The 15,911-nt window shown below is 35.8% G+C and overlaps 1 protein-coding gene and 1 pseudogene across 2 annotated transcripts in view; one reads left to right on the top strand and one right to left on the bottom strand.

The window, feature by feature from the left end:
• Positions 1 to 15,911, bottom strand: part of CEP350 (centrosomal protein 350) — a 153,633-nt gene that overhangs the window by 83,306 nt on the left and 54,416 nt on the right. For both annotated transcript variants that reach the window (XM_035010557.1, XM_035010558.1), the window contains exons 14-17: positions 14,408 to 14,580; positions 5,212 to 5,398; positions 2,602 to 2,822; positions 2,080 to 2,243 (exon numbers count right to left, since the gene is read on the bottom strand). In XM_035010557.1, the coding sequence (XP_034866448.1) occupies positions 2,080 to 2,243; positions 2,602 to 2,822; positions 5,212 to 5,398; positions 14,408 to 14,580 (745 nt within the window). The remainder of the gene's footprint in view (positions 1 to 2,079; positions 2,244 to 2,601; positions 2,823 to 5,211; positions 5,399 to 14,407; positions 14,581 to 15,911) is intronic.
• On the top strand, positions 8,945 to 9,197 carry LOC118014343 (annotated as a pseudogene).

The raw sequence follows: 15,911 nt of genomic DNA, 5'->3' as shown, positions 1-15,911 counted from the left end.
AGGATAGACAAATAGATCAATGGAAAAGAAGAGAGTCCAGAAATAGACCTCCATATAAGTGATTACTTAACTGTTGACAAAGGTGCCAAGGTAATTTAAGTCTTTTTAAGAAAATGGTGACGGAACAACTGAAAATCCAGATGGAGGAAAAGATGAACTTTGGTCCCTCTTCACACTCCATAAGTAACTAGATGGCTCACACAATATAAAAGCCAAAACTATAAAGTTTTTTAGAAAAACATAAAAGAATATCTTTGTTAAAGTATCTTAACATCTTAGGGTAGGCAAAGATCTCTTAGAAAACAAAAGGCACTACCATAAAAGAAAAAAATTAAAAACTAGATTTCATTAAAATGAAAATATTCTGCACTTAAAAAGATAGTTTAAAAATGAAAAGACAAAAAAATTTTTTTAAAAATTAACAGGCAAGCTAAGGACTGGGAAACAGTATTTGAAATATATCTAAAAAGGACTTGTTTCTAGGATATATAAAGAACTTCTACAACAATAAATGAAATATACAACCCTATTATGTGAAATAGGCAAAAAATCTGGACATTCACAAAAGATGATGTAAGAATCGTCAATAAATAAACAAAAAGATTATTAACCTCATCAGTCATAAAAGCAATGCAAATTAAAACCACAATGAGATACTATTTCATAGTCACTAGAATGCCTAGAATACCAATGACAACAAAAATGTGGAGCAACTGGGACTCTCATAGATTGCTGTATAAGATAGTACAACAACTTTGGAAAACAGTATAGCAGTTTCATATAAAATTAAGTATATACTTTTACTTGACCCAAGCAATTACACTCCTGGGTATTAAAGCAAAAAAAATGAAAACATATGCTGAATACAGAGTTGTAAAAAATATTCGTAACAGGAATATTTTAATAGCCAAAAACTGGAAAAAATACAAATGTACATCAAGAGGAGAAAGGATAAACAAATTATGTTATATTGATCAATGGAATATTACTCAGCAAAAAAGCAACACGAACAAAACAACAGATACAACAACATGGATGAATCTTAAAAACATTATACCACATAAAATAAGCTAAACACAACAAAGTACAAAGTATATTTCCATTTATATGAAGTTCTAGAACAGGCAAAAATAAACTGTGGTGATTAGGAATCAGAATAGTAATTGCCTCTGGGAGAGGGGATTAACTGAAAAGGTCCATGGGTGAACTGTCTGAAGTGACAGAAATGTTCTCTATTTTGATTAGGGTTGTGGTTACATTGATCAAAACTCATCAAACTACGCACTTAAAATCTGTGTATTTTATATGTAAATACTAAGGGTTTTTTGTTGTTTGTTTGTTTTTTTAAAGATAGCAACAGCAACTCCACATCAGAACACTGCTTCTACCTTTATCGGATTTTTGTTAGCTAAGGAAAAGTTCACATTATCCTGGCTTTATCAAATACCTGGATCTCAGAAACTTTTCTTTTTGGTACAAATAAAGCATTAAAAACAAAACAATAAAAACTCAGTCATCTCTGATTTGTCAATGAAAGAAAATATTGACAACTGCTTGATGAGCTGATTTTTACAGTCATTTAAAAAAAATAGGGGCGCCTGGGTGGCTCAGTTGGTTAAGCGACTGCCTTCGGCTCAGGTCATGATTCTGGAGTCCCGGGATCGAGTCCCACATCAGGTTCCCTGCTCTGCGGGGAGTCTGCTTCTCCCTCTGACCCTCCCCACCTCATGCTCTCTCTCTCATTCTCTCTCTAATAAATAAATAAAATCTTTAAAAAAAAATAAAATAAAAAATAAAAATAAAAAAATAAAGAATGAGGAAAATGAAATATTTGAGAGAAAATGGCTGAATTACTGTTCTGCTGTCAAATATTCTATGTTTAACTTTTTTAGTACTCTATATGACAGTTTTCCCCAGGGTTATTTATAGGTGCCGTATGGCAAGACTATTTTTTTCTACTTAGCAGGTTAAAGTTTTGTGTGCTGGTTTTTGGTTTTTGACCTCATCATTGAAACTATTTTAAATAGTAAAGAAAAGAGAAAAAACACAGAAAGCTAAAGAAGAAAACTCCAAAAATACCTTTATGATCTGAGCCAGAGATACACTCTCCTGCTGAGCAAGTGATATGCCTCTAACTCTTTCCACATCTGATAGCTGGCGCACTGACTCCTCAATGGCACTCAGGTAACTGAGTTCTGCCGCCATACGATGCTGGAGGCCAGCAGGAGAAAAGCGCTTAGAACCTGGAAGGCATAAGCAAGTGTCAAATGTAAAAGAAACGACCTCTCAGATTTTTGAAACTCATTTTTCATTTTAAGAACCAAAAAGAGTTTGCTTTCCATTGCATGAAAGACAGTGACTTAATTAGCACGGTGTCTATTTTCCAGGTGTGTTCTGACTCAGGCTGGCAAAAGGGGAAAAATCACCACTGTTGAATCTGTCATGCTTTTCAATATTTCTTTTCCCGCACAATTTTGAATACTTCAAAAAGTAATCACATTCACTTGATGGGATAACATTTCCCTACAGTTCGACTGAAATAAAATGGATTTTAAGGGACAAAAGTAGTATCTTAAATTACAAGTGCATAGATCTACTTGCCTGGTGTTGAGGCCATCTCTGTAGTTGTTCTGCTGGCAGCAAGGTTCGTATCGGTAAAAGGTGCATTAGGCTTAAATCCTGTTATAGATGGAGGCGTTATTACCGAGGATTTAGATCTTTCTAATGAAGTTCCTGGAAGGTCAAACTGCAACAATTTCTGGGAACTTGGAGACAGAGGAGAAGTTGGAGTTTTCTGAGATCTTCCCTTGTCTGATGAGACACTAGAAGTTTTGTTTCATAAAGACGTTAGAGAAAGCAAAACTACTTCAAGAGACAGCTAAACAATTCATAAGAATATCATGCATTACATTCTTTATTGACATTTAAAAGGCTGTGATTCAGGCATTTAATAATTCAACATAGTTGCCATGTTGAATGAATGACTGAGTATGGCTCTCATTGCTAGACTTACAGTGGTGAATGAGCCAGGCACAAACCCTGCCCAAAATAATAAAATAGAAAAGGAGTCTCAATTAAATTGGCACTTAACTCTTTCTTCTACAACATTCATATACAATGAATCACTTATTACAGTATGAGGCAAAACCTTCTAAAATACATAGACCTCATATAGCAATAAAATTATAGTCATATATAAAAGGTAAGGTCAAGCCTATCATATAAAAAATGTCTTAAAATCTATCTCTGAAAGAGAATAAAGTTATCATTTTGTATTAAAAATTAAGAAATGACAAAATCCACTCCTTTGTTATTCCTCTTAACCCAAAAAGTCACAGCAAAAAATTATTTTCCTACTAACCATCTCTAAGTACTTTATATGTAATTTGTTTTCATCTATCTTTTAATGTTATAGTTCTTTCCTGCACTTTCTAGTAAGAAGTAACCTCTCATAAATAGTCTGATTATAATAACTCTTAATGTATTTATTTCAATACAAGGCACATGCCTAGCCCCTCTCTGAGAAATTAGACTCATTAAAGTTACTGTTTCTCATAACAAAAAGATGTTGCCAAGCACTAAACATTCATTTATTGAATAAATTACTTAAAGATACTTCATAAGGCAAGTTAGCCCAGTTAACATATTTTTCACATAGTAAAACAAGTTTACTTTTAGCTTTAATAAAACCAGGAGATAGTTTTCAAAGATAGACATTTCTCTTAAATCCAGCATATAAGTATTTGAATAAAAGTAGTCTTGAGAGATACTCACTTGTTTACAGTGACCTTTAATTTACTATTGATGGTCTAGAGAACTACTATTTCTAATAGTCTGACAACCTCATTTATGGAACAGAAAAATAATTTTATTACTTCTGTCTCTTACTAGATTTCCAAGAAAGAATTCCAACACAGTATCAAAACCCAAGTACTCTGCCTGAATCTCACCTTGTGGTTTTACAAACTGAATTTGTATTTGCTCTGCAAAGAAGATTCATCTAGACTAGCATTTCCAAAACTATGCTTCCAACGATGTTAATAAATTCTCCAAAAAATAAAAAGGACAGAAAAGTAAAGCGCTTGGGGACAGAAAGTGACTATAGCCAAATAAGTAAAGAAAAAAATACGTTAATTATTTTTTTAAAAATGTGAACACCTCTTCATCAAAGCCTTAAATTATAGGTGAGGAAGGTGGTGGGGGAAGTCTATTCTATAGTATGGGGCATTTATCAAACTTATTTGGCTGTGGATTCTGTTTTAGAAATGTTTAACTTTGCAGATTTTGCCAAATAAATTATCATGAATACCTCTAAGGAAAGGTAAAGTTTTCTGACAAAAAAATTAAAATTCAATTTTAAACATAGCAATGATGGAATTAACAATGTAAGATTTACAACATGAAAGCATTAAAATTGATTATCTGTATGTGACTCTGTACTAGAAAAAGCAAACAGTTAGTTTTAAAAGAAAAAAATAAATCCATGTCTTCTCATAGCTTAAATTTCCAGAAGGACAAAACTAGTGCAATAGATAAAAAACCATGCAGACAAAGGAGTAGAAACTGCATATGAAACAATCACAAAATGTCATATATAAGCCACAGACTCAGTGTATAATACTGTATGATAATTAAAAAGAAGGAAAAAAAAGAGTATGCAAGCTCTCTGTAATCATTATAAGAGTGAGATTTCAAAATCTGCTTGAGTCAACAAATAAGTTGAGGAGAGAAAAGTTCACAGGAAGAAACAGATGAGACAAAAGGATGCTAAGTAGTTGTGTTGAAAGAGTGGATGAACACAGATGAGAAGAAATGTATAGATAAAGGAAATGAGATAGTCTCTGGTAGCCTAGTGAAACACTTCAAATAAAGTTCAGTTCTTGGGAGTTCATCTACAGAGTAGCTGTGAGCTCCCAGGATACCCTAAGGAGAGCAGTTTCTTGGTCAAAGGATTGATTCAAGGTAACAACAGTGGCAATGGCATTTAGAATAGAAAGGTGGATTGTGCTAGAGGCAAAGTATTCCTGAGAGAGGCTGTAATAGTTTAGGTGAGAGATGACCATATTTTAAAATATAAAGACCCAAGCTATGAATAAAACTACCAGTCTATTCAGAAAATACAGCAATTTATTGAATGGATTCTCTGAACATCAATGATATTATAACTTTAATTAAATATGAATTACAGGTACAAAATATACATTACTTTACCTCATAGAATGCCCAGAAAGATCCTCCAGAATGCTATCAGTGTCAAGAGTCTGCTCATAATCTTTAACAGAAAGTTTGCTACTGGTCCCAGATTTCTTTCCTTGATGAGAGCCACGTTCCGAGCCAGAGTGTACCTTCTCCTCGTCAAGAAGTGAGTTCTGAATATTTCCAGGGAGTGAATCCAGCCCTATAAAGCAAATTTCTTATAAAGCTGATTCCCAATGTCAGAAGCTACTGAGAAATAATTGATACCTATATTTCAAGAAAGTAATAAAATGTACAGATCAGACTTCTTAGAAGTTATTTTTCATATATAAAATAAAGTAGTTCATCCTTCTGCTTCCGTTTAAAAAGAATAAAGTTTCTTCTATTAACAACTCCCACTTGATGTTAAAAAATAAATTGTTCTTAAATAAAATGGTAAAAAATAGACAAGCATATTAAGCAAGAATGAAGTACTGTTCTATCCCTATGAAAAAGTAACCTTTTGAAGACCTTTAAGGATAAAACCCAGAGCTGGGAGAAAAACAGCATCAAATGCCAACTAAACGGGGCGGGGCACCTGGGTGGCTCAGTCGTTAAGTGTTTGCCTTCGGCTCAGGTCATGATCCCAGGGTCCTGGGATCGAGCCCCGCATTGGGCTCCCTGCTCAACCAGGAGCCTGCTCCTCCCTCTCCCACTCCCCCTGCTTGTGTTCCCTCTCTTGCTCTCTCTCTCTCTCTCTCTCTGTCAAATAAATAAATAAATAAATAAAATCTTCAAAAAAAAAAAAAAAAAGCCAACTGAACTACACAATCATTTTGAAAAACTTTTTGACAAGAACTACATAGCCAGATTCATACAACTGCTCATATTTTCTGACTCAGAATAATCTTACTTCTAGGTGTATCTTAAGGAGATTATTGAAATAAACAAAAATTATGCATGATATTGAATGTAAAACTTTAAAATTTTTTAAATTTTGACCTAAATCTCCAACAACTGAAGAGTTGTCTAAATTACATAGATAATAGTAACTTGAACATTAACTAGCACTTTGTAATTAAAAATGCACTCCACATATATTACTTTATCGCTCTTAAACATCTTATGAACTGAATACCATATGCTCAATTTACTGATGAGGTAACTAGAAATCTATGAAGCTATATAACTTGCTAGAGGATACATGGTCACACAGAAATAAAACATAAAAACAGGTCTCATGACTTTAAGTCTAGGGCAGCCTGATTTTATGTTTCAATAGCAACATGAGAAAAAATTTGTTACATTTTAAAAAGTAGAAAAAAGAACTGCATATACACTTTAATGACAGCAAAAATATTTCTAATGTAGATATATGGTTAAAGATCAAAAGAAAATGAAAAAGGAAACAATTTTGCTGTATACCCATGTTCACGGCGGCATTATTCACAGTAGCCAAAAGGTGGAAGCAGCCCAAGTGTCCTTCAACAATGAATGAATACACAAAATGTGGTACTTACATACAATGATATATTATTCAGTCTTAAAAAGGAAGGACATTCTTTTTATTTTTTTTTTAAGAGCGAGAACGCGCATGTACGAGTGCGAAAGGTGAGGGAGGGAGGGGCAGAAGGAAAGAAAGAATCCCAAGCCAAGCCGCTGAGCATGGAGCCCAAAGCTGAGCTCGATCTCACAATCCTGAGATAACGACCGAACTGAAGTCAAGAGTCCGATGCTTAACTGACTGAGCCATCCAGGTGCCTCAAAGGAAGGACATTCTGACACACACTACAACATGGATGAATCTTAAAGCACATAATGCTAAAATAAGCCAATCACAAAAAGACTAAATTGTATGATCATACACTTACATCAAGTACGTAGAGTAGGCAAATCCATAGAAACACAAAGTAGACATTTGTTACCAGAGACAAGGGGGAGAGAAAATGAGAGTGTTTACTTAGAGGAACAGAGTTTCAGCTTGAGATGCTGAAACAGTTCTGGAGATGCACAATGGTGACAGCTACACAACGTGAATGTACTTCATACCACCGAAATGTACATTTAGCAACAGTTAAATCGCCTAATCAAATTCAAAGACAGAAAGTAGAATCGTGGCTGCCAGGAGTGCGGCAGGGGCAACAACCGAGGAATGGGAAGTCACTGTTTATTTAATGGGCCCAGAGTTTAGTATGGGATGACAAAAAAGTTACAGAGATGGATGATGATAATGGTTGCAAACAGTGTAAAAAAAAAAAAACAAAAAAAAAAACACCTCAATGCCACCGAACCGGACACTTAAAATGGTTAAAATAAGGGGGAGAAGGTATTTGCAAAGGATATATTCAATAGGGAGTGAATATCCAAAATATATAAAGTACTGACACAACTCAACACCAAAAAAACCCCAAATAATCTGATTTAAAAAGGGACAAAGGACCTGAATAGACATTTTTTCCAAAGAAGGCATACACATGGCCAACAGGTATGTGAAAAGATGCTCAACATCAGTAATCATTGGGGCAATGGAAGTCAAAACCACAGTGAGGTATCACCTTACACCTGTCAGAATGGCTAGTATCAAAAAGATAAGAAATAACAAGTATTGGTCAAAATATGGAGGAAAGGGAAGTCCTTCTGCACTGCTGGTGGAAATGTAAATTGGAGCAACCATTGTGGAAAACAGTATGGAGGTTCCCAAAAAATAAAAAATAGAAATACCATACATACAACCCAGTAATTCCACTACTGGGTGTTTATTCAACACTAATTTGAAACACTAATTTGAAACAATATATGCACCCCTATGTTTACTGCAGCATTATTTACAATAGCCAAAATATGGAAGCAACCTAATTGTCCATCAATAAATGAATGGATAAAGATGTGGTGTGTACACACACACACACAAAATATTATTCAGCCATAAAAAAAGATGAGATCTTCCCATTTGTGACAACCTGGGTGGACCTAGAAGGTATTACGCTAAGTGAAATGAGGCAGACAGAGAAAGACAAATACCTTTTGATTTCGTATGTGGGAATTTAAGAAACAAAACAATTGAACAAAAAAACAAAGCAGAAACAGATCCGTAGATATAGAGAACAATCTGGTGGCTGCCTAAGGGGAAGCGGGATAGGCGGATGGGCAAAATGGGTGAAGGGGGGTGGAAGGTACAGGCTTCCAGTTATGGACTAAGTCATGGGGATGAAAGGTACAGCATAGGAAAAACAGTCAATAGTGTTGTAATAGCACCGTATGGTGACAGACGGTAGCTACACTTTCCGTAAGCATAGCATAATTACAGTTGTCAAATCACTATGTTGTGTATTTGTGACTAATGTAATTGTGTGTCAACTATACTTCAATTAAAAAAAAAAGTGTTTGGTGGCTCAGTCAGTTAAGCATCCAAATCTTGATTTCAGCTCAGGTCTTGAGATCTGGGTCATGAGTTCAAGCCCTGTGCTGGGCTCCACACTGGATGTGGAGCCTACTTTTAAAAAAAAAAAAAAAAAAAAAAAAGGGCGCCTGGGTGGCTCAGTTGGTTAAGCGACTGCCTTCGGCTCAGGTCATGATCCCAGGGTCCTGGGATCGAGTCCCGCATTGGGCTCCCTGCTCTGCGGGGGGCCTGCTTCTCCCTCTCCCACTCCCCCTGCTTGTGTTCCCTCTCTCGCTCTGTCTCTCTCTGTCAAATAAATAAATAAAATCTTAAAAAAAAAAAAAAAAAGTGTACATAGCTTTCCGGTGGTGATGACCTCCCCATGAAAACATGCTCCTCACAAAGGACCTCCGCCACTTGCCCAAAAGGGGAGAAGAGGAAGCATAAGAGGATGCACCTGGTGCCAAGCCCCAACTCCTCCTTCATGGACATGAAGTACCCAGGATGCTACAAAAGCACCACTGTCTTTAGCCATGCACAAATGGTAGTTTTGTGTGCTGGCTGCTCCACTGTCCTCTGCCAGCCCACAGGAAGAAAAGCAAGGCTTAAAGAAGGATGCTCCTTCAGGCAGGAGCAGCAATAAAAGCACCCTGAATCGGGGCGCCTGGGTGGCTCAGTCGTTAAGCGTCTGCCTTCGGCTCAGGTTATGATCCCAGGGTCCTGGGATCGAGCCCTGCGTCAGGCTCCGTGCTCAGCAGGAAGCCTGCATCTCCCTCTCTCACTCCCCCTGCTTGTGTTCCCTCTCTCGCTGTGTCTCTGTCAAAAAAATAAATAAAATCTTAAAAAAAAAAAAAAAAAAAAGCACCCTGAATCAAGATGAGTGGAAACTATCCCAATAAATGCATTTTGGATTAAAAAAATAAAAAGAGTAAACAAAATCAAAGAAAGAAAATAATACTTAAAATGGCAAATTTTATGTTGGGTGTATTTTACCACATAAAAAATAAACTAACAAATAAATATACTCTGTTGTAGTCACAGTAATAGGATAACAACTTTTCATTAAAATTTAGTTTAAAAAAGGAAAAATGAAAAGTCATAGCATATAAAAATATTAACAATTAAAGAAATGAAAACCACCTCAAATAAGATACCATTTTTCATTACTAGATTAGCAAATTTTTTTTTTTTTAAAGATTTTATTTATTTGACAGAGAGAGACACAGCGAGAGAGGGAACACAAGCAGGGGGAGTGGGAGAGGGAGAAGCAGGCTTCCCGCCGAGCAGGGAGCCCGATGCGGGGCTCGATCCCAGGACCCTGGGATCATGACCTGAGCTGAAGGCAGACGCTTAACGACTGAGCCACCCAGGCGCCCCGCAAATATTTTTAAAATAATAAAGCCTTGAGTGTTATTCAGCACACACAGAAAAGGATACTCATACATTGTTTTCATGGGAGTGCAAACGGATATATTCTTCCTGGAGAACAACTTACAATATGCATGAAAATAATTTTTGATCCCCTTTGAATCAGAAATTTCATCTCATTCATAGTAATTCATCCTAGGAAGCTATGTAAAGATGTGTACCGTGAATCAGATATGCTGAATGCATTACCACAACGGGGGGGGGGTGTTGGGGGGAGACACACAAATAATCTAAAGGATTATCAATCAGTTTGAATGGACCCTATAATCTAAAATCTATTTGTAATCCCTAGACTAAAAGCAAGTTGTTAATACTGGATATCTCTAATTTTTTCATAATAAAAATGCGTTTCTTTACTCATTTAATATTAACCTTTGAAAATAAATACACAATTTAAAAATTGCTCTTGATTTCAAACAACGAGAAATTGTAGACAATACAAAGGTCTATGCAAGAAAGACCTAAACTCCAACCAAGGGACCCATACACAAAGGAAATATGCGCCCCTACTTTAAAAGATTGCCAAATGAGGGGCGCTGGGGTGGATCAGTCTGTTAAGCATCTGCCTTTAGCTCAGGTCATGACCCCAGGGTCTTGGGAATCGAGCCCCACATTGGTCTCCCTGCTCAGCTGAGTCTGCTTCTCTCTTTCTTCCTCTGCCTCTCCCTCGGCTCATGCTTATGCTCACGCTCTCCCTCTCTCTTAAATAAATAAGCAAACAAATAAATAAATAAATAAAATCTTTAAAAAAATAAATAAAAGATTGTATTTATAGGTTTTAAATTACATTAAGATAAAAGAATTTTTCTTATAATTACCACTTTAATCTACCAACCACTTGCAATCACGTGGGAAGTTTTTGTACAGAGCAGGCAGACACTATTTCTCACCACCAGATGGAGCATATACAACAAAAAACGACACTAACTTTAGAACTTGGGGATAAAGGAGAAACTAAGTTTTAGATAATGCTGTATCAAGTACGATACAGAGTTTTTTAAGGCCTTGTGAGAGGGGATCAGGGAAACAGAAAGCCACAAAACACTACCTGTACTTCATCTAATTATGTTTCAGATAACAATTTTTAAAAACCTGTACTGAATCATATTGCTTATACTCATATATCCAATATATCATGATATTTTAAGTTGTTTACAGTATATTATAGTAGTAGGTAAACTGGATTTGGGAGTCAGAAGTCATGATCCAGGCTTTACCAATAACTAGTTGGTAACCTTAGGTGAGACACTAAAAAAACAATGCAAAACAACTGCAAACTAAAAGAACTGAGTAAGTTCAGCATTTCCCAAAATATGTTCAGCTGAATTCAAATGCCTTAACATGCTGATGGAAGAAATGATTCTGTGGTCAAATAAATTTGGAAAATACTTCATACTACAGCCTCATCCTCATCCTAAAATAAATAATGCATGTTAGTATATCAGGAGTATTGATAAATCCTGTAGGAAAGAAGCCTGTCTCACTCTAAAACCATTTCCCAAATTTATGGAACCATGGAGCTCTTTTATACTCAGAACACTTATGAAACAGCTTATCCAACTGAAACAGTATTTCACAAGAAAAGACAGACATTGGGAAGTGCTGGTGGAATGATGTCTAATTCCCACCAAAAACTTTCAGAACAATCTGCAAGAGAGTTATACTAGGTTAATGATTAAGCAATAATTTCTCCCTAGCACTCTCATATTGGGAGTATAAAGTGGCATTAGCTTTCTAAGGGGTTATTTGGCAAAATGTACCCAAATTCTAAACATGACATACTCTTTGCCCCATTACCTCACTTCTAGAATTTTACCTTAAAGGAAAGAACCAGATTAATGCATAAAGATACATTTATAAGGATATTCAATGCAGCAGTGCTCATAATAGGAAAAAGAAATAGAGTAGCCTAAATGTCTAACAATTTGCTAAATAAATTATAATATATTAAAATAATAAAACACTGGATAGTCATAACAAGGGTTATCCATATTTACTGACAGAGAAAGAGATCTATAACCCACTGACAGAACAAAAGAGCATGTAAACAAATGCGGTCCCTTACATGTAACATTTCCTATTTATATATGCCTACAATTATCTGGAAGGATACTTACTAAAAATCTTAACATTTCACACCCATCAGAATATCTACTACTTAAAAAAAAAAAAAAAAGAAAGAAAAAAGTGTTAGCGTGGATGTGAAGAAGTTGGAGCCTGTGTGCGTTACCGGCAGAAACGTAAACTGCCACAGCCACAAAGGAAAACAGTATGCCATTTCCTCAAAAAGTTAAACATAGATATACCATTTGATCCAACAAATCCCTACCTGGCGATATACACAAAAAACTTGAAAGCAGGGACTCCCAACAGTTATTTGGGAGATAAACCAATGTTTATGGCAACATATTCACAATAGCCCAAAGGTGGAAATAACCAGAATGTCCATCAAATAATGAATGGATAAACAAAATGTTGTGTATACCTACAATGGAATATTATTCAGCCTCAAAAAGGACATTCTCATGCAAGCCACCACACAGATGAAACTTGAAAACATGCTACTAAGCCAAACTAAAGGAAAAATGTTGTATGATGCCACTATGTGGCATCTGGAAGTATCTAGAGTAGTCAAATTCATAGACAGAAAGCACAATAGTGGTTTGCAGGGGCTGGGGAATGGGAGGAAGGAGGAGTTACTGTTCAATGAATACTGAGTTTCAGTATGGGATGATGCAAAGGTTCTGGAGGTGGATGGCAGTGATGGTTGCACAGCAATGTCAATGTGTTTTAATGACACTGAACTGTACACTTGAAAATGATTAAGATGATAAAGTTTATGTTATGTGTATTTTACCACAATTGTTAAAATAAAACAAAGTTTAAAAAAACATTAGCATTGGTTATCTTCAAGTAAAGGGATTATAGGTGATTTTAATTTTTAAATAGTTTTCTGGGTTTTTTTTACTGATTTCTCCTCCCCCTGTGGTTTGCTAAGTTAATGAACAATTTTTGCAATTAGGAAAAACAACTTTGGGGGCACCTGGGTGGCTCAGTAATTAAGCGTCTGCCTTCGGCTCAGGTCATGATCCCAGGGTCCTTGGATCGAGCCCCATGTCAGGCTCCCTGCTCTGCGGGAGGCTGCTTCTCCCTCTCCCACTCCCCCTGCTTGTGTTCTCTCTCTCGCTGTGTCTCTGTCAAATAAATCAAATCTTAAAAAAAAAGAAAAGAAAACAAAAAACAATTTTGGGAGCAAAATCATTCCCTAGGGGCCATCCTGTGAGTCTAAGAGGCTTTTCCTAATTACTCTATCTTCTTACCTCTAGGCTTACAGAGCAAATTATAGCCAAGAGTAGAACTGAAGGGACTGATAGATGTTCTCCTCAATCACTCAAAAATACTTAGAGTGCCAAAGGCCAGGTACTGTGGCCAAGTACTGGAACATATACATTTTATCTGTTAATTTCACATAAGCTTCCAAAATTACCATATGAAACATCTACTGATACCATTTATTGATATCATCTTTATTTTAGAGATAAAGAAATTTGAGTACTTTTAATTATGCTTGAGATGTACAAGATATACTCTAAAGTTTTTTTTTTTTAAGATTTTTTTTTTTTAATTTGACAGAGAGAGATACAGCGAGAGAGGGAACACAAGCAGGGGGAGTGGGAGAGGGAGAAGCAGGCCTCCCGCCGAGCAGGGAGCCCGATGCAGGGCTCGATCCCAGGACCCTGGTATCATGACCCAAGCCAAAGGCAGATGTTTAACGACTGAGCCATCCAGGCGCCCCTAAAGTTTTTTTAAAAGCAGTTGCAAAACTAAATGATTTCATTTCTGTTTTTTAAATAAAGGGGTGTGTGGTTGTACATGGTTTTATGTATACATTGGAAAAACAGGCACCAAAAATGTTAATAGTTTATCTCTGAGCAGAGGGATCAATGGGGACTAATACTTCTTTTATAATTTTTTTTTTTTTTTTTTTTAAAGATTTTATTTATTTGACAGAGAGAGACACAGCGAGAGAGGGAACACAAGCAGGGGGAGTGGGAGAGGGAGAAGCAGGCTTCCTGCAGAGCAGGGAGCCCGATGCGGGGCTCGATCCCAGGACCCTGGGATCATGACCTGAGCTGAAGGCAGACGCTTAATGACTGAGCCACCCAGGCGCCCCCTTCTTTTACAATTGTTTATCTATAATCCTTAATTTTTTATCATTGCAAATGTATTCCTTTTGTTTAAGCAAAGGATTTACACTGTTATATATCAAAAAGGTATTGCTGTAATGACAAATAAATATGAAAACTAATCACATTTTATCATAAAGAAATAAATCTAACTTCTTATGGAATCAAATTATAACTTTAGATCACTATCACAAAACGATTGGTAAGAGAAAAAGTCACCATGTAGAATTCCACTTACATTCTATCTTTTCTTTTTTTCCTTTCTTCCCTTTAGAAGAAGTAGATGAACGAGACGATGCAGCAGACTGGGTTCCTGACGAATGCTGGGAGGTAACATCCACAGAGGACAGATCGTAGGCAGACTTTCTGCTAGAATGGTCCTCCTGAACGCCCAAATTGCTACCACTAATACTGTCAAAGAACAAGCAACAGTGGTTAAAGAACAAAATAAAAAGTCTTAAAACACAGCTAAAACTATGGATATTTTAAAATCTATTTAATCACAAGGAGAATATAACTATAATTGAAGATGGTTTCTACTTTTCCTTTTTGGTTTTCTTACTATCATAAGCTTGGATTGTTCCCTATGGCTCAATTTATTATTGAGAAAAATCTACGGGAGTTGTCTACTAAAGTGAAACTAATAAAAAATGGATAATTCAGACACATAAAAGAAAAAATATAATGTTGGATAATGGAAAATGTGGTCCCAATTTCCATTCAAATTCATCATTTAATATGTTATAATTATTTTCCTCCCAATATGTTCAACCTAGAAATAAAATGCAATAAATCATCTTGATTGATGATATTAAATGTCACAATTAAATCTTTTTAAGTTTTGTTTTAAAAATTTAATCTTTTCTTTAGAGTTCAAAAGTTAAAACTCTACTTTGCCCACTTTAATTTTAGTAATACTTATTTTCATAAGTTTAATCAGATAGAACTAATTTTCAAAAGATCACCCAATAATTTTATGTGGACTATAATTTGTAATTTGTGAAGCAAATTATATTGAATGTGAGTAATTACAGATTACTTTATATGGTAACAAAATTTAGGTAGGAAATTCTCTCTGGCAAAGTCTGATTCACTTACTGTATGACTTTGTACAAGTAACATAACCTGGATGCTTCAGTGTCCTCTCTGAAGTAGGAACAGTAACAAAGATACTTATCACATCAGGCTATTTTAAGAATGAGTTAATACAAGCAAAACCCCCTCAGTCCTCTCAGTGCCTTGCACACTGTGTCCAATAAATATTAATATTGTAATATTGTTATTTTTCAAAGCCTTGCAAAAGTTTAGATGTTCTCCCAATTAGAAAAAAAATGTATTGATTTACTTGGGATCATGGAGTCAAGGATCTATCTGGTCATCCTTGATTCTATCACAGAAAACCATTACTTAATCTTCTTATATTAGTATACCATGGGAGACTTGCCCAATACCATCCTCTACTAGGAATTCACAGATTGACTTAACAATGTATTTTCTGCTTATTGTGCGCCAGGCCCTGTTCTAAGTACTTTGTATTTCACTGAATATTCATAACACTCTGAGGCAGGTACGATTATTTTCCCCATTTTACAAAGACGGAAACTGAAGCACAGGGGGTTAAGTAAATATGCCTGAAGGCAAACAACTAATATCAGGAGAGCCAGGATTTAAACCCAGACAGTCTGGATCCAGAGCCCATGCTCTTAATAATCTCTATGCTATGCAGACTCTACATGTATCTT

The sequence above is a fragment of the Mirounga leonina genome, unplaced genomic scaffold (genome assembly GCF_011800145.1).
Source record: "Mirounga leonina isolate KUSES-001 unplaced genomic scaffold, KU_Mleo_1.0 Mir_154, whole genome shotgun sequence".
Classification (NCBI taxonomy): Eukaryota; Metazoa; Chordata; class Mammalia; order Carnivora; family Phocidae; genus Mirounga; species Mirounga leonina.
Note: the sequence above shows the minus strand (reverse complement) of the source record. Positions and strands in the feature narration are given on the sequence as shown.